Source organism: Cyprinodon tularosa, unplaced genomic scaffold, assembly GCF_016077235.1.
Source record: "Cyprinodon tularosa strain WSP-4 unplaced genomic scaffold, ASM1607723v1 ctg10, whole genome shotgun sequence".
NCBI lineage: Eukaryota > Metazoa > Chordata > Actinopteri > Cyprinodontiformes > Cyprinodontidae > Cyprinodon > Cyprinodon tularosa.
The window spans coordinates 3981926-4006371 of record NW_024037782.1 but is presented as its reverse complement, the minus strand read 5'-3'; the positions used below and the strand labels follow the sequence as shown (position 1 = coordinate 4006371).

The following is a 24446-nucleotide window of genomic DNA, read 5'->3' as shown; positions in this document are numbered from 1 at the left end:
TCACAAAACCAGAGGTGGGGTGTGTCGTGTTGTGGCTTGTTTGGTGAGGCATGACCTGAGAGCCTTGGTAACAATCGAGGACAACCAGTTCATTTTTTTAATGTTAATCTAACCTGACTCTCTAAGGGAGGAGCTAAGGTGTATATAAAGGAGGAAAGCACCAACAGAAGCACATTGCATTATTTTCCCACAGAGAAAAAACCAACACATGGAAGGTAAGCTTTGTCTCAAAAGAAGCTTTTGCACATGTTTTTCTTACATTTCTCTTCTAATAATTAACATATGTCATGCTGCTGTTAACTGAATTTTGTTTTCGTTATTGCAGACTTGAGCATCAAGTATGTCAACCTGGAACTTGCAGAAAATCTGCAGAGACACAGAACAAATGGCTTCAGCAACACTGAAGCATTGGTGGTGCGAAGAGGGGCTCCCTTTCAAATTACCGTCCAGCTCAAAGGCCGTCCCTTTGACCCCAGGACAGATTCTGTGAGGATTAAAGTCACCTTAGGTACTACCACACCTCCTTTATGGGTCGTGAAAGCTTGTTACCAATCAGCCAAGTTTTTAGAATTTAGAATATATCTCTCTGATTGTTTCCTCCTTTTTTCTCATATTCCTCAGGTCGGCTGTATGCAGTGATGCCAGTGACTTTCTCAAGAAGGAACCCTTCTTCCCGCTGGAATGCTTACATTGACCCAAACAACCTAGACTTCCAGAGACTCTCCATCTTCGTCTCCTCTCCTGCTTCTGCCTCAGTGGGACGTTACAAATTTCAACTGTATGTGTCCTCACAAGATGGCCAGAGGAGTGCCGTGGTGGGCGATTTCACCATGCTTTGCAACCCTTGGTGTTCTGGTGAGTTGAACTCAAAGAGGATTCATGTGAATTTTGAATTGATGTGCTGTTTTTGGAAAATATTCAATGTTTTTCCTCTGTTACTGAAGTTGCCGAATACCATAATCAGATAAACCATATCTTTAAGATAGATATGGTTTATCTGATTAAACAAGTCTTATATTATGGTTTTTCAATCAGTTGTTGGAAATTTGGGAATGCTTTAATTCTTCACAGGAGTAGAGGGCCATTCCTAGTGGAGAAGTGTTCAAATAAAAATACATTCACTTTTTAAAATGCATAGTGCTAGTATATTTAAGAGCAGACATGCTAAGCCTTGGTAAACCTGTTAGAGGCTTAAAATTTCTAAACACACATTTAAATATTTTTTTTAATTAAGGAGATAACATTTTTTGTTAAATGTCAAATAGATATTAAGTAATCCAAGAGTCCACATAATCCAAAGATCAAGTAATCAAGTGAAGTAATCCTTATAAATGGTGACACAATATGCACTTTAGCAAAATACACTCATCAGACAATGCAAAAAAAATAAACTAACGTTTGAGGCCAAATTTACTCTTTGTTGTTACATACAAGTAATTTCTACATATAGTCTTTGACTTTTAGAAATATTTTGTAAAATTACACTTGATAGTTATGCATTGGTTAATTATCTATTTAAAGTACAGCTCAGTGCTAATAGATGGAACTAAAAGAGACCACAGTACCATTTAAACTACATTTTAAGCCACTTTAACATGATGTGATTTTCTAATGAAAGCTTTTCTTTTTCTCAGATGATGCAGTTTATATTCCTTTTGAGGATCAGAGGGAGGAATATGTCCTGAGTGACGCTGGATTGCTGTTCATGGGAACCCCACTGAACCTTATCGCAAGACCCTGGTCCTTTGATCTGGTATGAAAGTTATTTCCAGAACATTTTTATTCAAGATTTAGGGAGAAGTCAACTGCAACTTGATTTCATTTTGCTTTATTCAAATGTAATACATTCTGTAACATAAATTCATTAAATCAAGGTAACCTACAGAAATTTAGTAAGTTTATTAAAAAATGCTTTTTCTTCTTGTCTATACAGTATGAGCCTGGTGTTCTGGAGGCTTGTCTGGATTTGCTCAAAGTGAGCCCTCAGCATATAAAAAACAAAAGGAAGGATTACATGAACAGAGCCAATCCCGTTTACATCAGCCGCGTCGTCTCTGCCATGGTGAGACGTCAGACACAGCATGACATACAGTACAAAATGTGAACAACTCATGCAAGGGTTCCTCTTCACAGCATAAGTGAACTCATTAGCATATTTACACCAGGTTGTCCTGAACACTGTGTTTCAGAACCTGCCAACATAATCTCTCACTGCTTGGCACGGTTACAATTAAAAACAATGTAAAGGCAGTGCACTGTAATTACAGTGTTCTCATAGGGTAGTCATCAAACTGCCACTGCCAATCCAGTTCCTGCAGAACATACAGCATGTCGTTTTAAACTGATGTTTAGTAAATCATGAGGTTGGAAAATAATCAAAAACTTCCCTTGTGTATTAGATCAACTCTGAGGATGATCGAGGTGTACTGAAAGGCAACTGGACTGATGACTTCAAACAAGGTGTCAGCCCCTCAAGGTGGACAGGAAGTGGGGACATCTTGAGACTGTGGGCCAAGTCTGGGTACAGCCCGGTCAAATATGGACAGTGCTGGGTGTTTGCTGCCGTCATGTGCACAGGTATTAATAACCAACTGATCCTCAGATAAATTACCTTAAAGCTCTGCAGCTTAAGCCTTAACTTTCATGTTAAGAATTTTTGGCATTACTGTGAACATCTTGTGTTTTCATCACCTCATTTAGTCATGAGAGTTCTTGGCATTCCTTGCCGCGTCATCACAAACTTCAACTCGGCTCATGACACCAATGGCAACCTGGTGATTGAAGAGTACTACAGCGAAACCGGACAGAAGTTAAACCGCAGTCAAGACAGCATATGGTTAGTATTGATCAATATCAGGATAAAGGTGTAATAAATGTGGCCTATCTTCTTAATTTATGAAATAACCTTCATAATGCTTGATCTTTTGATCAGGAACTTTCATGTGTGGGTGGAGTGCTGGATGAGACGCACAGATCTTGGGCAAGATATGGATGGGTGGCAAGTTCTTGACCCAACACCACAGCAGCGGAGTGGAGGTATGTGAGGAGTTCTGCCATTTATTCCTCTACTTTGCTCTTTCCTTAAGAGTTGTTATTTTCAAACGTTTATTTGAACTTTATTTTCTCTCATATTTCATCAAGGAGTGTTTTGCTGTGGACCTGCTCCAGTCAAAGGAATCAGGAATCAGCGTACAGACCTAATTTATGACATCCCATTTGTCTACTCCTCGGTGAACGCCGATGTGCACACAATCATCTTGTCAGGCCAAGATCATGTTGTTGGCTTCAGCAAAGACACAGAGAAAGTCGGATCGCTTATCTGCACTAAAGCTGTTGGCTACCCAAGAATGCAGAACATCACAGGGGACTACAAATACCTCAAAAGTACGATCCCCAAACAAAATATGAATGCATTTCCCCCAAAACTAATTTTATGAAGTGAAACGAAGCTCAGTTCGACTATTCATTCAACTTTTTTATTTTTTTTAACAGGTCCTACTTCAACCCTTTCATCGAGAAGCTCCACAATTTCGAATGACTCCACACTACGCAGAGGTATATTTCCAACCAATCTACCTCACTTAGGTTTGAGGTTAATTATCTGAGGACAACGTCATAATTTCCACTGGTTCCTTTTATCTTTCAGCCTCCACATCTAAGGGCGTGACAGTCTTCCTAACGCTGACTAAATCTCCTGTTGCTGGGGAGCCAATCGTCTTCCTGGTGAAAGTAATGAACAAGCAGAAAAGACCCAAGATGATGAATGTACATCTGAACGCTCAGGCAAAAGAGTACAACCACAGCCCCAGTGAAACCTTCTGGGAAAAACACGGTGCCATACAGCTAGCACCAATGGAAGGTAAATCTATGTTTCCTCTCTTTTGTGCCTTTAGATATTTTTCTTCTTTTTCCCATTACTAAAAATAAAACATTTATTTCATGTATTTAAATTCTACAGTCAAAGTTGCAATTATTTATTTATCGTTTTCTATTTTCAGTCAAAGTCATCCAAGAGCATATCCTTCCAGCACAGTATGAAGAGGTGGTAGGAGATGACCTGATCAACCTGGCAGTGGTCCTGGAGGACATAGCCACCAGAGAGCGGGTTCTTGCCTCAGAGGAGTTCAACATCTCCAGCCCAGAGCTCGTTATCCAGGTATTCATAATGTGCCAATCAAACATTTTTGTCTTTATAAGCATCAATTTGCAAAGCACGTTTTCTGACATATCTATTTATTTTTATTCAGATTGCAGAGGAAAACTCTATGGTGTCAAACAAAGAGTTTGCTGCCACCGTGACTTTCACCAACCCGTTCTCTCACCCGGTCAGCGGCATACTGACTGTTGCTGGGGCTGGGCTGATTGCTGGCACAAAGCAGTTCAGGTAGGATTGCACTTTTGTTATTTTAATGTGTTACTCATGTGGTTAATATGTAACATTGGTGGTTTGTGCAAGAAACAAAGGCTTACAATTCAAAGGGAATGTGGCATCAGTGGGAATGTCACTGAGCAGTTGTGTATTCGGAAGGAATGTAGGTGTGACTATTGTGTGAAACAAGTCACAAAGAACTCTCCCAAATATATGTGTACATAGAAAAAACATTAAATTGTGATTGATTAGATTAATTATACTTAGATTGATATTTTTGAAATTGTTGTACCTTATGTATTTTTTTTTTTTTTTTTGTCTTTCTGTAGGATGCCCCCACTTCGTCCAGGAGGTAGAGCAAGCCAGACCATCACCTTAATCCCAAACATGGCAGGTGTAAAGATGCTGCAAGCCAGTCTGTCGCTTTTAGACACCAACATCACAATCAGAGGCTTCAAAATGATCTCTATTAATAGTATTTAGCTTCTGTAAAACATCTCGTTTTCTTTGCGTTATCCCAAGTGACTAATATGTGAATATAATTTTTTATTATTTATTTTTTGCTATTTATATATATATATATATATATATATATATATATATATATTTGATGAATGTAATAAAAATACGTGAAATATCCTGTAAGACTTGAAGGTTTGAAATGAGAGATTTTTTTTTTCTGCTGTCCTTTATACAGAAAAATAAATGAATAAAAAGTGTACCATGTTGTACTGTGTTTCTTCTCAATGCCACTCAGTTAAGAATAACCAATCACAATCTAGTTTCATTTGTCAAGCACTTATAAACAACCACAGCTGACCAATGTGCTGTACAGAAAATAAAAACTAATACATAAAACAGTAAAGATGAAAACAAAACAGCTAAAACATGGGTAAAAATAACATTACACAATCAAATCAATAAATTTGTGTAAAAAGATAAAAGGAATATAAGGATAAAATACATAAAATACAGCCCACTGTGTGTTAAAAACCAAAGCGAAGAGATGGGCAAGAGATTTAAAAACAGTCAGTGCATTGATTTAAAACCAGATTGGAAAACATTAAGAATATTTTGGTCTTTTAAAAAGGCTATTAACTAATTGCAAAGTATCTTCTCTAGGATTTTTGAAATGAAAGGCAGTTTGGAAACTGGCTTGAAATTGGTGAGAATTGCAGGATCTAGGGGCTGTACGAGTGCATGGTTAAAATTTATAGTGACCACACCTGAGGACAGACTGCTGTTGATAAGTGCAAGAACAGGTTAGTATGTTAACAGTAGGAAAGACCTCTTTAAATAATCGAGGAGAGACAGCATAATTTGGAGAAAATGAGGGCATCAACCTACCAACAGTCTCCTGTAGACAGGACAGAGTCTCAGGCTGGAACTGGTCATAAACAGCTGAGCAGGAGACAGAGCAGCAGGGGAGATGAGAGCCCCAGCAGTTTGCAGTATGCAGAAATGTGGAGTTGTGGTTAATTATATGCCCTGAAGAGGGAGACATTTCCCTATGGAAAGTACAACTGACCATTAAGTACAGTTGTTTGGTTGGTAAATGAATGTTTATTTTTCTAATCCTTTCTAATTTCAAAATTTTAATAGAAAAAGGAATGCTCAAGGTTTAGGTATTTGTAGCTTTCAGAAACCAATCTTTCAGCAGAATTACATCAGCCGTTTGCTTAGACCCATTTGGGTGGTTCCTAGCTTCCTCTCAAAGGTGTCATACATTATTCACTTCTCAAGAAAGTTCAAAACGTTAAAAAAGAATAAAAAGAAACTTAAAAAAATAAATAGTGTAAAAATGTACAACAATCACAGCTTAATTAGCCTATATCAAACTTCTGTAATTTATTTTAGGTATCTCATTTTTCAAAAATATGTGATTCACATTCCTGATTAGATATACGTGAAAGGGACATTAAACAAAAAGCAAAAAAGTTTTAGAAAAATGTATAAAACCAGTTTCAAATAAGATGTATTATAATTTTTTTATTTAAGCATTCATCAGTTCAGAGTTATGGTGTATTACACCACATATACACCTTACATTAGCAGATTTTTCCAAAAAGAAAGAAAAATCTTGTTTGTTTGTAAAGATATATTTTTTATTATTTAAAGACCTTTATTCATTAACCTAATTAATTTATGTCAAAATTAACAAGGAGTATGTTGAAACCAAAAACTCATATACAGGGTAAAGAAGGCGATTTTTGCCTCAGTATCTGACATTACATCAGACTATCACTCAAAATGTACTAAATACTGGATTTAAAAGTGAGATTTTTTTATATGAAAGATTTTGCATTAAATAATGTTAGTCTCAGACAGAGACACAGTGTTCCTCTCCCTTAAGAACTTTATGATTGCATATAATGATGTTTATACTTACATATAATGGGTTAGCTGTCTAAATGTGGCACAGCCAGACATCTGGAAAAATTTGACTTAATCAAGAGCAAGTCTAATTATGCCAACAAGTGTCCTATTCACCTATTAAAATTATAGTAACCTTACAAAGGAATAGTTACTTTAGTCCATTAAACCTTCAAATAATAAAAAGAAAAATTAGTTGTAATATATAATAGTCATAATGTCTCAAAAAAATATTTGATCATCCCATTTGCGTGAAATGGGGAGAGATTTAGTCTTATTTCATTTTTAAAAAATGGGGGGAAAGGGTGAAACAGCTTTCCATACAGTTTTTTGGAGATATCTGGTTACTAATGTATTTATTTTAAATGGAGTATATGCTTGGAAAATCAGAGTAATTGAAATTGTTCATTGGTTAGTTTTAAGAAAAATTGACACAAGATGCTCAGATTTGTGCATCTCTATCTTGTATAAATCTTTTAAAATACATGTTTGCGTTGTCATTTATTCTTCTGAATTTCTTAAAAATTATAGTTTTTTTTATATTATTGGAATTAGATCTTTGTGTAGAAAAAACTCCAAACTCTGCGTTCCCCAAAATGCAATTAATTTATTTTTCATTATTTCTACTGAAACATTCAAAACAAACAGACAATAAAGCATTATATACAAACCATGACTAAGCTTGCAGGTGTTGTAATCAGCACATGCATAACCATAGCCATAACAGTTTCTATACATTCCAAACACATTAAATGGAAAGGTAAAGTAAAACAAAAAAGTGTCAACATACAACCCAGAATCAAATACAAGTTTTTCAAGCACCGGTCTAAATACAGCCTCTGCATGGCAACTTCTTATCCAAACATTTTACAAGAACGTAGCTCTAGCCGTTAAGGATGATATATCAAACTGTCCTACTAACTCACTGCTGTAGAGTTAAACCCATAATAAATAACTTTCGTTTAGGTTCCACAATGCGGACCATTTGAGAATCTAAAAATCAGAAAAAGCTATTTGTAATGAATTAAGTAGAATTTTAGTGGAAGAAGGCTTTCGTAAGGTACATATTGGTGAAAAAACAGTAATGTCCAGAAAACTGAATTCCACAGAGAGCAGTAAAAGCTTGATCAATCTGAATATTTTATTTATCTTGATTTTAACATAAGAGTCAGAATTTGCATTCAGTGCAACAATTGGGACACAATCCACAAACTTGAGATTTTCTAAGTTAGAAAAAATAACATGTTCTTTGTTTAATACTAGCAGTAAAAACCATGTTCCCTGGGATTAGTTAAGCTTTGGTCCCGTCTTTTCTTGTCTGCCACACAGTTTGATTGAAGCACTTCTGGCTTTATGTTTGTGTCCTCTTTTGCAGCTGTGATTTCATGCCTGCTGTTAATGTCTTTGCTGTGGTGTTCAGCAATATTGACGTCAAATCAGTCCCAACAGGACAGGCAAAATGAACTCCAAAAATAAAGAGTGCAGAGCTTGAGAGCTGCTGCCCTCTAGAGGTAGTCCATCTCCAGTGCATGGCTCAAAGCTTCCAGGTCGGCACGGCAGGACACCCTCCAGAACGGCATGTTCTTCTGATTACAGAAACAAAAGGCAAAACAGATTTGGTGTTAATGTGTAGCACTTAAACTTCTAGTAGATGTCTCTTAGTAGCTGATAGGTTACTTCCACAGATACAGAGCAGCTGTTAAATATATGCAGAGGTTTTGTAAAAAAAACATGATTTCCAAACAGCAATTTTCTAACATTTCAAAAACTTTAAAAAAGGGGATTTTCAAAGGTTCCCAGATTTTATGAGAACCATTTTACAGCAGTGAGTCGAATAACAACAGCATGGATAATATATACCTTCTTGGCGACGGTCTCCTCCTCAGCTCCATCTCCTATGACAACATAGACCGCTCTGCGACCAAACCTCTGAGACACGCGCTCAAAACAGCTTTCTTTTCCTTTGAAAAGGAAACATGAAATATGCATTTCAGAAAACAAAACTAAATCTTAAGGTAAAAAAAAAAAATAAATAAAAAAACATATTTTGACGGCATTACATTTATGTAACAATGACTTACACTGCAAAAACTGATGTAAAAATATGGACAAATTTCTTAAAATAAGTGTTATTTCCCTAATTTGAGCAGGTAAATAAATTGATCAGTGAGTATTTTTACCCTCAAATATAAGAGTTTGATATGTACTTAAAATAAGAAAATTTAGTTGTTTTTTATATAAATTGGAAGCAAATTTTTTTTTTTAATTATAGAACTTTTAATACCTTAAAATGGTATAATTTACCTCCTCAAAATAAGGGAAACTTTTATCAAGACATTTTGATTTACTTAAATTTACATCTTTGCAGTGTAAGGCAGTCTCTTTTACTGCTAGACCCTCTTCTTCTATGTATATATATAAAAAAAACAGACTTCAATTGATAATTTTTGTCTTCAATACCACGTCTCACAATTTAACACCTATTTACTCTCACTTTTTGTTGGTTCTTATATCCAAATGTTGCTTCTATCATGTACTATTTGTTCTATACACTCAATGATAACATGCAGATATCCATATAATTTTAGTGTGTTATTGTGTTGTGTTATTTTAATATATTATCTGTCTTTTTGACATTGAAGCATAGACACTCTCTGAAGCCATCCAGGCCCCCTCTTAAGCCGGGCATAAACTGTACGATTGTTTGCGTTTTTTTTTTCATGACCACCTCCCATTCAGGAATAGCCATCAAGAGAAAAATCAAACATGTTTCAAATTCAGTCGGCCATCGTAAGGTGGTCTTTGGCAAATCACGCAGTGCCCATGCAAAAACAAGGATTCTTCTTCTTCTTCCTCACAGACAAAAAGCATGGGGGGTGCGAGTAAACTGGAGTTCTATTATAAAATTGACAGACCATGGTAGCCACATTTGCTCAGCCATGTCTTTGTCCAAATACGTCGTTGCCTTTTCTTTTTAGAGCTTTCAGCACACAAAACTGCACAAATTGCCAAGGCAGCGAGTTTCACTCGTGAGCTTTTTTATCAACAGGAGGCATTGATACTTCTGTCTTTTTTTTCTCTTCCACTCATTTGGCTTCTGGATAGATGAGTCTAAGGAGCTCTATCTCACTGTGGAGCTGAGTCCGACGTGGTTTTTAGACATACATTACATTACATACATTTTTAGACGTGAGCAGGTAGATCGCATCAGAGCGTCAGGCTACATGGTGTGAGAACATGCATCGTGAGGAGTGAACTTTTAAATCCTGCAGTTTCATTGTGCAGAGTGAGCTGTAGCTGTGTGCAATGATTAAAAATGTTGCACAGTGTATGGCGGGCTTTAGGGAGGGTATGACCACAGGTTGGGGACCACAGCCTTAGGATATCTTCTCTTCTCCAAAACTTTCCTCACCTGTCTTTGTTGCGCTGTAAATGTTCTCTATTGGGAAGGCTGAGCCAAGGCCGTACAGTAGCACCTTGGAGAGAGCCGGTATCAGCTGGGTGGTGGTCACCAACACATTAACACAGTTAGGCCTGGAAACAGGTACCAAATATAAAAACAAAAAAAGAGTGCCATTTAGTATTTATGAAAACAATTATGCCCTACATTTGATTAAGTAAGGTTTGTAAAAAATAAAAATAAAAATATTAATAATAATAAAAAACATTCAAAACAAACTAGCTCACAAATGAGATAAGTTGATTTTTCCATTGATGTAGGGAATGTTGAAGAAGCATAAACTGACCTGGAATTTATGAGAGCCAGAGCTTTCAGTGCTTGAGTCAGCCACAAGTCAGTCAGGACTTCCATCTCCCTCCTCAGCTGTAACCATTCCTCTCGCTTCGGACTGCCCAGCAGACCTATAATTATGTTCAGCATTGCTTTAAACTCTCTGTTTATCTATATAATATAACAGTTCAAAAGGTCTGATTGCAAGAAATACCATATAGAGACCCAATTTGATGAACTACGACTAAAAAGTATTATACACTGATGCCTAAAAAGTTACTATCACCTTACTTTCAGACATCTCTTTCTCTTTATTTCCAATACAAAAGGTTTTAAAGAGATTTACTAACAAGGGTTGGAGAAGAAAAGTACTTCTAGTTCTCTGGATTACATTTGTGTTTGAAAAAGGACAAAAAAGTTGAACTGAGTTAAGTAGATATAAAGCAAAATATCATATTTCTTTTTACAGCAGTGAAAATAATTATCATATGGATTTAATTTAGCTTCATATACTGTTGTACTTTTATGATGTGGAGCTGTTCCGGTGCTTATACTTCTTCTCTTCTTCAATGACCTAATAGTTTGGTTATAAATTTTCAATTAAAACAAAAATGATTTATCCTAACTGTATATTATTTATTTTATCGGGTTATTCTAGATATTACTACTGCCTAAATGTGCTCTAACACCTGATTAATATATTTTATCGTAGTTCATTTAACTAATATTCCTTTTATTCAGCATTATTGGTTTAGCAAATGTATATAATCTTAGTGTGTCAGTTGCTCTTTCCAATTTAGAAAAAGGATACACTGTGGTTATAGAATCTTTTTGGAAGCAGGATGAAGGTCAGGGGAGAGAGAGAGAGCCAGAAGGAGAAACAACCAAAAGTTTGGTTTTCATTTCTTTTTTTCTCCCTACTTAAAATGCAATTTGACTGAATGCATTGTCTCTAAAAAATAATTCTTGCAAATAGAGGATATTTGTGTTTATTTTTCCATTTTCTAGTTTATTAGAATACTTAGTGGATCTTATTCCTTATTCCAAACCTTTCTGAGAACCTTTCTTTATACTTTAAAGTGTTTTAAACGTTCTCCTTTTGTAAGACAATCATACAGAAATTAACTGTTTTCAAACTAATTAAAATACAAAAAAAAAATGTCACACTTCCCACCAAAGTTTTGGACAAAAGTGTAACAGACCTCCAACATTGTTTTTGTAAGTGTTGTAGATCTCCTTGACTCTGCGATATCGGAAAGCCAGTTTCCTCATCCAGTCCACCCCTCCATGGACCCCTGACCCAAGGCATAAAGATCCTGCTCCTGCTGGGCTCTGAAAGCCATCCGACCCAAAGTTGTAGGTGCTGCAGGTTTTAGACAACAGTAACCATCAGATAAGCAAGAAGCGAAAGGCATTTCATTCCATACTGATTTCACTGTTACACTTTCAGTTTGTTAAGGTGAGACTCTTTAAAATTGGCCACAATACAACCTCTGTCTGCTGAATGTGATAAAAAATGAAACATGGAGCATTCATTAAAATTTAGGAAAGTAAAATAAAAGCAACTGAAAAACTGTCCGAGCCAAGAGGAAACCATCAAAACTGAAATTAAACCGGAGATTACTATGCCAGGAAAAATATAACATGCACTGAGTATTTCAACATTATGCATAAAAAATCATTAAAAGCAATCTCTTTTGTAAAGTATGCAATTTAAATTACTTTAAAAAGTATCCAAAAGTGCTTACACATGATTATGTCTAAAAAATGATTTTAGTTGAAGACATGGAAATAACAAGGGGAGTAAGATACATTTCAATGAAGTGCTAAGGAAGGAAAATAAATAAATAAAACCAATGTACAATCTTGCTTGCTTGAGAACACGCAGTTCCACACTAATGTTCCTAAATCTTGCTTCATCTACTCGCTGTTTTTTTTCTTTTTTCCTGGTGCTTTAAAACTTAGAGGGCAAGTCTGGTTCACAAGCTGCAAAGGAACTGGCAGTGTTCCAGATGGAAGCCCCACAGAAACACAAAAGAAATTTCACCTCAGGTCCTGTCCATTGTCATCTGATGCCACGTCATCAATATGAACCTGGTCACATTCCTGGGAAATGAGAAAGAAAGCCCACATGTCACAAGCCCCACTTCAGAGTTTAAAGCAGATATTATTTTAGTAGACTGCTTATGTGGTTACATAGATAGATATGTTAACTTTAATGGTTAATGTTATTGTTACTTTAGCAGGGACCAATTATCTGACTAATTTGAATGTAGGTAATAAAAGCAGTACATTGTTTTACCATTTAAGCCAAACCTCCTTTACCAACTCAGAGAAAATAAAACTTTCCGATCATTAGCTAACATCAGATGTATTTTATGAAACCAAAGCGGCAAAAAAACTGAACCACCCCAACATATATAACAAAGGCATATGAGAGCAAACCTCAGCAAAAAGTTCCTTTATAATTTATCCAGAGTCCAGTTTCAGGCCTCTAATTCTCCCAACCATCCATATTTCACGTTCTGAAACTGTGCATATTTGATTTCTTCCAAGGCTACATAAACACATACAGAGCTCATGCATAGGCCTGAATTGTCATGCAGTGACCCAGGACAGACAGGCTCTCCTATTACATCCAGACAGACACTACCTCATCCTGGTTACATTGTTGCAATCTTTGGTTCCTACTGGCTGGTGGCCATTGCCCACTCAGGTGTTTGCTTTATCAGAGCAGCAAACAGTGACCATTAAATAAAAAAGGACAACTTCAATTCTAAAGATAGACTAACAGACATTAAACCTCAATAATCAGTCAATCAGAGTCAATGAGTCGATGCAATCAACTGGTTTTCCTTAGATAGAAGCCTTTGAATCAATTTGACCGTATAATCTGGTGAACTGTAAAATGCCTTGAGATGACATGTGTAAATTGGTTCTATATAAATAAGCTGAATTGAATTAAATAATGACTGATATCAAAAGCTTATTACTGCTCTTGCACACTCTGTTTAAAAGTTGCTGTTTGCATCACTCATACAAGCTTACTTTCCAAAAGAATATTAGCAATTATTCCACTATGTCAGACTCCACCATTAAGTGAAAATGGGGACTAACACGTAGGAGGACCATACGTAAATGTATCACCAGAATGGTTGAAAATAAGGAGGACTACTTATTTTGATGATCCACCTGCAAAAAAAAAATCCTCCAATATACCTTTAAGATTTTCCTTTGTTTTTAAGGTCCATAAGGATGTTTATTTTATTATAGATTTTTTTTTAAGGAACCGCTCCAGAAATATATCGACATTGTACAAATATAATTCATTAGAAGCTGGCAGTATACAAAAAAATGTATATCATTATAATCATTAGTGATTAATTGGTTGTGTTATTTTTCTTTACATTTTATTTCAGTCCTAAAAATGATAAATTCAGAAGTTGCAAACTTTTCTCCAGACTTTGACCTGTAACTGCAGCCAATTGGTTTAGGCAGTGTTAAATTAGGGGGTCTGAATTCAGCCACACAAACTTCTCGAACAAAAATCTTTGTGCTACTTTGTGCTGTATCAATAAAGTTTAAAATAAAATAATGAAAAAAGGTGATGATTTGTCATGAAATGACAAATTCTGAATACTTCTGATTACACTATACAAGAATTTCTGCGTTTTGTCATTATTTCAGTTTCCATTTCCCATAAAATTCAACATTCAGATGTGAAATCTGCAGCACTGTTGACAGAAGCGCGAGACTGGATAATTACCCCTACTTGACAGCAGGAGTTGACAAAGTACTACTCAAGATATTTACTCAGCTCAAACTACAAAATAGGGATAAACACTGGGTTTGGAGATGGCTTTGTTGGCTCCTTTCACTCCTCCAGAGCGCCTCTTTGACTAATTTTCCTCTTGGACACTCAGACACACCCCTATAATTATGAGACAAATGGTTCTTGTTCCCTTTGTCAGAACAGGGCAGAGGAATGTGATAAAAAAACAAAAAACAAAACAAAACCCATTTCATTCTGGTTGAATAATTGATTTTAGAAGCTGTATCAGCACCTATGTTTTGGTTATACTTTAGGAAGGTGTGCAGTTTTAATTTTGTAGTGCTTATGGAGACAAAAATGTCCTTTAATACTCTTCCTCCTGGGTCAGGAATAGGTGTGGGAAAAAAAATAACTACAGGATTATTGTTATCTGTAAAGTTTTTTTTTTTTCTAAATTATGAACTCCTCAAACCTTTTTCCAGACTTTGCAAAGTAAGATGTAACATTTCATAAATGCCTAAGTGCAACAGGTTAAGCAACTAACTGAAATAAAACTGGGAGCTCGACCATAGCGTGAATCAAATCTTTATGTGAATAAGCCAGACTTCTGAATCTGGATGCTCTGTAAATGCTACTGAAAGGGCTCAGATGTGAAAAAAAAATCTTTTAGCCTGCTGTCATCTGATCCCAATTTGTTTAAATTTAAAAACTCACCTCCAGGTCATTGAAAAAGAGTCTTGAGTCGGCAAGATTGAAGATAATTTCTTCCATCCACAAACCCAGAGACACCGCCTTTGATGAGTCCTGGTGAACAGACAGAAGGAGGAAAATGAATACTCCTGATATATTATCCTTCAATAAAGCAAAGTAAAATCTCATTTGGGATGACAAAGAAGTCCTCCTAAAATGAATTGTAACTGTTTATGTCATATGTCTAAGCTTTTTATGTCAATTAAATTAAATTTCTTTTTATTTATGCATGAATATCTTATGATTTGCTAATCAACAATTTTATTAGATGATACAAACTATTAATGTTTCTAGATTTTTATCACAAAGGTGCTGGAAAAAAAACTTAAAAAAATTATTTAGTGTAAGTTATGTAAATAGGTGTTTGCTTAAACTGAATTAGTAGACAGCATTAGTTCTGCCATCGTGTTAGTGCAGCTGCCTGCTTGTCTTCATTAACTTCCTGCTCATCAACTGCACTGACAAACAGGTTTTAGGGGAAAACAAGTGTGAATACCTCGATGTCAGTGATACTGCTTGCCAAACTTTTAAATTACTGTCAATTTTCTGCCCGGGTTTTCTCCAACAGACAAGTTTTTTTTTTCTGTCTCATCTCTGCTGGCACTCTTCCTAAATTCAATGAAGCATTTCAGTCGATCAAGTTAATGTCAGACTCAAAGTAGAAAAATAAATGCTTAAAAAATAATCAGTTTGTTCTTTCTTTGATTATATTCAAACAAATAAAGAAAATGTTTCATACACATGCATTCTTACGGAGCAGCAGCTACGGTATGGAATATTCTTTACGTAATTGCAAAAAACGTAAACGTGAGCATGTGCTTAAGGGTATAGTCTTGCCCATAGTCATGCACGTATGGTATAAGTTTAATGTAATGATAAAGGTTAACTGTAAAATTACAGTCCCGTATAACGTCTATAAAAGTTTCTATATATTCTCTACAAAATATATGTAGAACATTGCAAGATTGAACTCTTATCTGATCACTGCAATAAACTAAATCAACCTCACATAAGATATGACTGAACAAAGTGGATTTACAAACAGAAAAACTGAGCATTTCTAAAGAAAAAAATTTACAAAACATTCACAGAAAGCTGAGGAAATCCTGGAGTTTTGGAAAACAAGTGAGTAATTCAATTGACTACCATGACCTTTATGCCTCTTAACTGTAAAATAGTGCAGAAAAAAGCATTGAGACCTTTTTCTCAAGTTTAAAGGTATCCCACTGCACATCAGTCCAAAAGCACCACATCAATAGTAAAGTTTGCCCGTGTTACTAACATGATGGGGGGCTATTTTCTAAGCATAACAGTACAGGTAGGACTGTATGTATGTATAAATGACCCAATGTGTCCTGAGTGAGAAAATAAAAATGGAGCAAATTTACATTTAGTGAAAACAGATAGATTCAACACTCCTCTTATTACCGGTATGAAAAAGAAAAGCAAATAGATGCATTGCTTTAAATCACTAAGAGTAAATAAAGATATGAGTTCTCTTTATCATACTGTAAAACTGCTTCAAAAATGTTTTGTCTACCCTCTGATTCTCCTTTATCTACTTCGACTGCTTTCCCCGAGTGACAAACATAAAACGGACGGTTGAGGCATGAAACCAATTTCAGTTATGAAATTTATGAACCAACAATTAATCCCCACTAACAGAAACAAATAACTCATAATGCAGCACCTGTCAGCGTGGACGGGCTGTAATTATAGACTTGAAAAGAAGGTGTGTGAAGTTATGTGTGCCACATTGTTTTACTGTCTGCCTTGGCAGCGGGACAGGTCTGGAGGAAGCAGTGTCAGCCAAAGGTGAGCATCTCATTAATGCCTTTTAGAGTGACAAGCTGGGGCTTTTTCCTGGCTGACAGCTACAAGCAACATGCAGGGTAAAAGGTGACAAAAACAGGGCAAGTACAACATATAAGCCTTAGAAAATGGATGCTTTGAGAATGAAAGGGTGAAAAGTTCAAAAGGACGAAGAAGTACTGGGAGAACAAGAAGGAGAAGATCTCATAATTTTTTTCTTTACTTTTAATTTAAAACAAATGCTCATATTTGGCCTAAATAATAATAAAAAAAAGGGTTTTGGAAAAAGTTTAGGCAAATGTATCACATCCAAAACCCTTTAGTCAGAAACAACTTCAATTTGACAAAAAGTCTTGATAATACATAATAAAAGGTTGAGAATAAAAAATAGAACCCGAAATCTATTCAAAATTCAGACAGGGGCAGGTACCACACAGTATCTATTCAAAAAGAACGGTGGATAAAAAAAAAAAAAAACCCTCTTCTCACTTTAACTGTAATGCAAGCGGTTTACTGAGATAAAAGACAGCCGGGGGAATAGAACTCACATACTGGAGGACAGGATGGGGTGCAGCATGATTAATGAGATAATAGATGACATGATACAAGAGGTTCTCTGGTAACTTCTGGCTCAACATAGACTGTTGAAAACATGCCTCTTTCAGCCTGGCCCCCCATGATTTCCAAAGAATAGGTTCCAGTTTTTCTTTGAAAACCAACCATTTGTTAGTAATAACATTTCCCTCTGATCCATTTTCTTGGACTCATTAATAAGCAGCAAATCAGAATTTGGATGAACTGAGATAAATCCATTTGACATGATATTTCTCTAGGATTAAAATACATTTGGTGTAAATTAGGGGCTTACAAGGTTTTAAGAACCTTTAAGTGCTGGGCTGTTTTCTGTGCTGTCGCTCATTTAATTCCTTCACCGCATGTCTGAGTTTTGATGTCAGATTCTGTCCAACTGAGCTTCCCTGGATCCAGCAGTGGGGTGTTTGTGCGGTGGGAGGAATTTTTGGCTCATGAGTCACATTTCAACACATCCGCAAAGCCCTAGTCGATCTTTGCCTCTTCCTCGCTCTTACTCTACAGACCCTTGCCGGGGCAGAGAAGAAAAGAAAAAGAAACATCGGCACATAGGGGCTGCCAGGGAGCTGAAATGATCTGCATTGCTGCTCTCAAACTCCCATCAGCCTTGTGTCAACCCGCCGGGGGACCGTGAGAATTCAAAATACTGCACCTCGGCCAAAAACAAGAAACACACCACTGTCCACCCCTTGTCAGCTGCCGGTCTCTTATGTAAAGGTCCTGCTGGCTGTCAATCACGCCATGGGTTGTCAGGGTAGCCAAACAACCCCGCTGCATTATGAAAATAAACAAGAGTGCAGAAGGCATAACAAGGGCAGCGTGTGAAAATGTTCAGATATGAGAACTAAAGGTTATGGACTTCAGCTGTTGCTCAAATAAGCAGGTGACCACAGAGGCGAAGGAAATATTTCACAAAAGTAGGATTCTGTGTTTACTGTGAAAATCCAGAGCAAACTGTCTGTCTGCTATAATCACCTACTGGGATTTGTCAGAGAGAAAGACTCTTACAGCAAATGACAAAGTAAACGGTCAGATATTTGTACCTTGCCAAACCGTGAGGAGAAAGTTCCCGTGAGGAGTGAATGGAAAATGATGATGGTTTCATCCAGATCCCAGATAAACACACGCTGCAATGAAATAACAGATACAGTATGTAGGCTGTATGGCAGTTTGTTTTGTGCGTCTGATTGAAAAGGGGTAAAGATAAACATTTAGAGAAATATCAATCATTTCCAACACTGTATAAGATGATGTTTACCTCTATATCAGAGTCAAGAGGAGGAGCAGGGTCAATAGCTCTTTTTCTTCCTCTCAACTTGCTATCAGATCCTCTTCTTCCTGGGATTCCCTCTTCTTTACCTGGTGTTGGTGGACTGGGTGGCGGGTGGTAATCTGCTAGAAAAAATTAAAAAATGCATCAACCTCCAACAGACATTTTGCATTTAATCAATGTTAAATGCTGGACATATTACTTATTACTGGAAAATAAATTATTATAAAAGAACCAGTCCAAATATCCAACCTTTAAAATGGGACACCTGCATTACTGAGATGCATCAGCACCTATATAAGTGACCTCTTTCAAAAAATACCTAATTTTCAAAGTAACTGGTTACTGGGCAAAAGAGCTTTGAAGTCATTTTTCATCATCTATAATGTCTATGAAATTGAATGACTTTTCTCTTACAGTAGCTATAAATGTGAATAATCTGCGTTTTCGAATAAAAATAGTTAAATAATAATAAAATAACCCATAAAACACTGATCAACACTATTTTAATGCATTTTGTTGGACAAGTGGATCAATGTAATATGTTTGTGTCGATATCATGTTGGTTTTCAGTATTCAGAATAAAAAAACAAAACAACTAGATTAGAGCTTAATATTTATACACCATCAGGCTTCAACTGGCTATAAAATAACAATAGCACTAAAGAAATAAATGTATTTCAGTATAACGAAAAACACAAAAAACAGTGTTGGAACATTTACAAGCCTCACAACATTCCAGACAACAGCCAGGTAGATTGTACTGCAAGTGTTTACATGTTTGAAATAGAATCTGAAAAATGAAAACCCTTGCATAGTATTCCCTTTTATTTGTTTTTAGTCCATGTTACAAAGTCCAAGCAACAAAGATTGAAGTTTGTTGTTGTAATGTGAAAAATGAAATAAAAAAGGGCAATATTTTCACTAGTTACTGTACATCAAAAATACTTTATAATGAAGCCATGATGCTGCACAAAAGCAAAGCCATTTCTACACTTCATATATTTTATGTGTATGTTCCGCATCCGTTTTGGCTCTTGAAAATGGCTGCTAGCATATTTTATAGTCTTTTTTTAAAGTTTGAGATCACAATTTTAATGAAATTTTAATTTGTCGAAGCAAACAAGAAAAAGCAAAGACAAAGACAATGCTCTTTTTACCTGTGTGTGATTCTGGGCTGTGGTTGGGCATCATAACTGGGTGGTCTGAGTGCTGATAGGCTAATGGAGCTGTGATTGCTGCAGGCGGGATGCTGCTGCTGGTTATGTACGGACTGTTGTAGTGATGGGAATTATAATAGGGAGAGTACTGACTCTGGCTGTAGCTGGAATATGAAGAAAATTCCTAAGAACAGAGACAAGGATGAAAGGCATAAAAAAGAAACATTAACAGTTATTGTGCTGACACTTATCATTCACCATTTTCACAATATATTGTGTACAACAGATGAATCTCTTTGATAATAAACCATATTTGGGTAAATTACTCACTTGTTGGGTTGGGTTGAATGGGGTTGAACTTGAGATTGCATGTGTTCCTTGGAAAATTCCAGATGAAATACCAGTGCCTAAAAGAAAAAGATCAGGAAAACAAAAAAAAGCCGATCGGAAGACAAAATTATTATTAAGGGATGCACTGGTAGAAAGTTTGACTTTCTATCTGATATGGAAGAATTTGGCTTTCATGACACATTCATGCAGTTAATCTGCTCGGCAAAGCAGCGTGAAGGAGAAAGTAGTTTGGCTCTGCTTCCTTTTTTACAATGACAGTATAGAGCTGCAGGAACTTAAGGATTTATGACTGACATGGCAGTAAAGGTGGGAAGGTCTATGGCCCCTGCTCTGCTTTCTGCTGAGGGAATCTTCATAAAAGATCAAGCTAAGACAGGAATGTTTCCCTCCAAGCAATCTCCCCTCTCTAGTAACATCCTGTTGAGTCTATCTATTCTTTTTGTCAGGTAATTACATTTTCTTGTAGTCCTATCATCTCCAGCCAACACCCAGTACAACATATTCAACTTTTATTTTACAGTTTTTGTTTGAAAAAATAGCATTTTTTCAAATTCCTAAATCAAAGTAATTTTGAATTGATTCTGAACACTGAGTTATAATTTGAAGCAAATTAGCAAGTGAACACAAAAACAAATAAAAAGAACAAGCAGTGTTCTGGACACACAGGATGCAAAAAACATCCTTTTAGATTCAAAACTGGTTTTTCCTTTCTTTTTTCAGTTTTATTGAACACTCAGCAGTCTGATGACGATGGTGAAGAAGCTGTTTTGGAATCTACTGGACCTGCATTGGATGCTTCTAAGCCTCTTCCCAGAGAGCAGCAGCATGTACTTAATACCTTGTTCAGCCTGATGAATTACCTTATAAGTGCAGTGTTGCAATCTGTGTAAGGAAAGCCAAGATCGCTTTGATTGCCTTCAGGTTATCTGCCTCATTGGATCTAATGTCTCTCAACTTCCTCTTGACAATAAGCCATAGATGCTCTACGTATAAGGTTCAGGTCAGGGGAGTTTGCTACCAATGAAAAAAAGGAGCACCATGTTCACTAAACCAGTTTTAAGCACCTTTGGCAGTGTTGACAGTTGCCAAATCATACTGGAACATAAATTAAAATAAACAGCTTCTCCATTCAGTTTGTCAGTAGAGATAAGTATTTACTGATCTAGAAATTACTATTAGATGGCTGTAGAGGAGCAACACCAGCAGAAGGAATGGCACTCCTTGTTTATCAAATGCAATGCAGAGTTTGCAGAATAATCAATTTGGTGTGTTTAGCTTAGATGTGCTCATTATTAAACCTGTAAAATTATCAGAGAAAGATGCATACATTTATAACTAGTGTTGCACCGATACCGATACCAGTATCGGACGGGGCGCCGATACTGCCCTAAAATGGTGGTATCGGTATCGGCAAGTACCAACAAATAGGGCACAGATACCATTTTGAGAGCCATAAGTTTATTCAACTATTGTCGCCCACTCCAGGTAGGCAATAAAAACTTTTTATTTGTATTATCCAGTAGAACTTTTTATTAAAAAGTTCTACTGGATTCACTTTGTATTAGATTTTTTCCTGCTTCACAAAAGTAGGCAGCAGCTTGACAAAGCCATGATGGCAATTATTTTACATTATTATGGTATCGGTATCGGCCGATACTGTACAGCCAGGTATTGGGTATCGGTATCGGGGCCAAAAAATGGCATCGGCGCAACACTATTTATAACCATGATTTAACAAACCTGAAATAGATTGTGTGTGCTGTTTCTACATCTGCTTCATTTATGTTTGGAAGTCCAGTGCAAATTTGCAAAAATATATGTGGTTATTGTGGCAAGAAGGAGGAAAAAAGGAAGAAAAGACGCCTGTGTGTTACAGATTAAAGCAGCAGGACTGTAAACAATCTTTATGCAATAAAATATGGATAAAAAACAAAATGACTAAACCTAAATATTGTGGTCTCTTTAAAACCAAACAAAACTAAACATTAAAAACATAAGAACCATCAGACAACAAGAAATCATCATCAGAGGCTATAAAGGGACAGTGGGAAAAAAGACCCCTTATGCAGGCCTGAAAGTGCTTATTTCTATCCTGTAGGCAAGATTCTCCTTTGTATACAAAGAAGAGCTATGTTGTATTCAGTCATTATAGACCTATCTATGTTTGTATCTGATAAATTGAAGTTTTAAAGGAGTAGGTGTATGACAGTGGCTTCTACCCAGACTAATGTCTGTTGGGTTTTTTGACTCTTTTCTACATTATCTATTTGATATAATTGATATAATCCTTTGATTCAAGCTTTCAGTATTTTCATAACTCAAAATAATTTTACTGTTTTGCAGTACTTTGTGATACGGTAAAGTGCAATATATATTATAATCATTGCTATGATTCTTATTTATATTTCATTATTTCTTATCAATATCATAACTACCTAAAATTCTTAGGTGTCAAACTTCTTTTTTTCGAATGCAAAATCTCATCTAAATATACAGTCTGCACCACTTTTGCACCTGTAATCAAATGCACACAACATCTACGTAGATACTAAGTAGATCAACCACCACATGCCAAATCACTCCAGGTGCAATTTTTTGTTATCACAAGCAATTTAGTGAGGTTTATTTAAGATCTTAGCAGATCAGGCCCTATGAGTCAGAATATAACGTATTATTTGAGTAGAGGAAGGAATAAACATTGCATTTCTGTTTTAAATAAAAGTGATTATATTAAGCTTTATTTCTATGCTTTAACGATATGTTTGAGACTTTTGTTTAACTGCAGTAATATTGTTAAACTGTGGCACTTTTATAGTGATCATACCATAAAACATCTTTTAAGCTCATGCCTAAGTCAATTCTCTACATCTCTCCCTTTACCCCAATTTCATTCCAAAGCCAGAGAGATGACAAAAGGGACATTATGACTCAGATGCAGAAACTTTCCCAGACATCACAGCTGACAAGAAAAATAGAGTAGGTCTCTCCAGTAAACACAGAGGAGCCTGCATTTGGTTTTAGTTGTGTACACAGTATACAATAAGCTATTGGACGACTTGTGTGAGTGTGTGTGTGTATGCCAAGTATCTTTTTTGTAGCTATGCATTGTGTGCAGTGTAATGGATGATGAAAACACTCTAAATACATCAACTATTTGAATGTTGTGGAAATCTATTGCCCTTTGAAGTTTACAGTTAATGAATTATACATATGAACATTCAAACAAATTTGTTTAGGAACACTGTCACTCAAAGTCTAATTGCAATGTTAAAAAGTCTCTCTTGGTCCAACTGTGGTGCTCTAACAAAGCCGTGCCGTTTGTCAAAGGGTTCCATCAAAAGCCTGTTAACACAAACATTTACATTCCCCTGTAATGTCTCACATCTGAATATTCCCTAAAAGAGAAAGTATATCAATATGAAAATCATGGATTGTCTTCAAAGGGATTAAAAAAATAGCTGTACAAGAGTTAGTGTACGTCTTAAAATGATTAAATGTGGCATTCAAATTAAATGGCAAATAGTTTTCAACTTAACTTGACAGAACTGGCATTCAAGACTGAAAATCAGAAAAAAAAGCAGCTTCATAAATTACTTCTAATCAAAATGTTACTGATTGACTTAAATGTGCAAGAAAGTATAACAGCACGCTTTTTACTGTGACATTAGCTGAATGTCCCTTTAATTCACACCAAGAGTGGGGCTAGACACTCTCATCATCAGGGACTTAGCCCACTAAATATTTCATTTTGGGGTACCTGATTTGGTACCCCAAAAAAGTAAGAAGTTATTCCTGCCACTAATTTGCTAATATTTATTGCACATAAAAGTAATTTTCATGGTTGGGAGAATAGAGCAGGGGATTGATAGACGGATCGGTGCGGCCACTGCTATAATACAGACACTGCACAGTCTGTTGTGGTAGAAAGAAAGCTGAGCGAAAAGGCAAAGCTGAGATGTTGCTGGTTGGTTTACGTTCCTACCCTCACCTATATGAAATCTCCTCCACATTGAGAGGAGTCTACTGAGGTAGACTAGACATGTTCCCCTCGGACGACACCCTCAAGAAGTGTTCCAGGCACGTCCATCAGCCTTTGAAAGAATTGCACCTAATTGATTCACAGTTACTGATCAAAATGCAGAGTCATTGAAGCTTAAGTAATTTTGAAGTGTACTGTATATTTAGAGCATCCAAATGGCTTTTTTAGTCAAGCTTCTAAAAACAAGCCAGAGGCAGCAGGTCTTGTCTTTACCAATTATTACCAGCTT

At 36.2% G+C, this 24446-nt stretch overlaps 2 protein-coding genes across 5 annotated transcripts in view; one reads left to right on the top strand and one right to left on the bottom strand.

The window, feature by feature from the left end:
* The first annotated feature begins 73 nt into the window (after positions 1 to 73).
* Positions 74 to 5090, top strand: tgm5l (transglutaminase 5, like). Its single transcript, XM_038306224.1, has 14 exons — positions 74 to 215; positions 326 to 508; positions 622 to 855; positions 1635 to 1753; positions 1934 to 2062; positions 2400 to 2577; positions 2701 to 2836; positions 2933 to 3036; positions 3142 to 3384; positions 3493 to 3555; positions 3647 to 3859; positions 3999 to 4156; positions 4248 to 4384; positions 4699 to 5090. The coding sequence occupies exons 1-14, from the start codon at positions 209 to 211 to the stop codon at positions 4850 to 4852; spliced, it is 2058 nt and encodes a 685-aa protein (XP_038162152.1). The 5' UTR covers positions 74 to 208; the 3' UTR covers positions 4853 to 5090.
* Positions 5091 to 7325: 2235 nt separating this feature from the next.
* Positions 7326 to 24446, bottom strand: part of eya2 (EYA transcriptional coactivator and phosphatase 2) — a 33092-nt gene continuing 15971 nt past the window's right edge. For 3 of the 4 annotated variants that reach the window (XM_038306111.1, XM_038305955.1, XM_038305866.1), the window contains 11 exons: positions 20158 to 20234; positions 19828 to 20011; positions 18656 to 18792; positions 18441 to 18524; positions 14959 to 15048; positions 12520 to 12578; positions 11675 to 11835; positions 10489 to 10603; positions 10155 to 10276; positions 8603 to 8703; positions 7326 to 8328 (listed from right to left, as the gene is read on the bottom strand). In XM_038306111.1, the coding sequence (XP_038162039.1) occupies positions 8248 to 8328; positions 8603 to 8703; positions 10155 to 10276; positions 10489 to 10603; positions 11675 to 11835; positions 12520 to 12578; positions 14959 to 15048; positions 18441 to 18524; positions 18656 to 18792; positions 19828 to 20011; positions 20158 to 20234 (1211 nt within the window). In that variant the 3' untranslated portion in view covers positions 7326 to 8247. The remainder of the gene's footprint in view (positions 8329 to 8602; positions 8704 to 10154; positions 10277 to 10488; positions 10604 to 11674; positions 11836 to 12519; positions 12579 to 14958; positions 15049 to 18440; positions 18525 to 18655; positions 18793 to 19827; positions 20012 to 20157; positions 20235 to 24446) is intronic. The other variant, XM_038306047.1, reaches the window with a different exon arrangement.

What these genes read in the sequence shown, in the direction of transcription:
- tgm5l (XM_038306224.1), top strand. An exon ending in GAGGATTAAAGTCACCTTAG is followed by an intron (nt 509 to 621) that starts GTACTACCACAC and finishes CATATTCCTCAG; the next exon opens with GTCGGCTGTATGCAGTGATG. An exon ending in GCTGGCACAAAGCAGTTCAG is followed by an intron (nt 4,385 to 4,698) that starts GTAGGATTGCAC and finishes GTCTTTCTGTAG; the next exon opens with GATGCCCCCACTTCGTCCAG.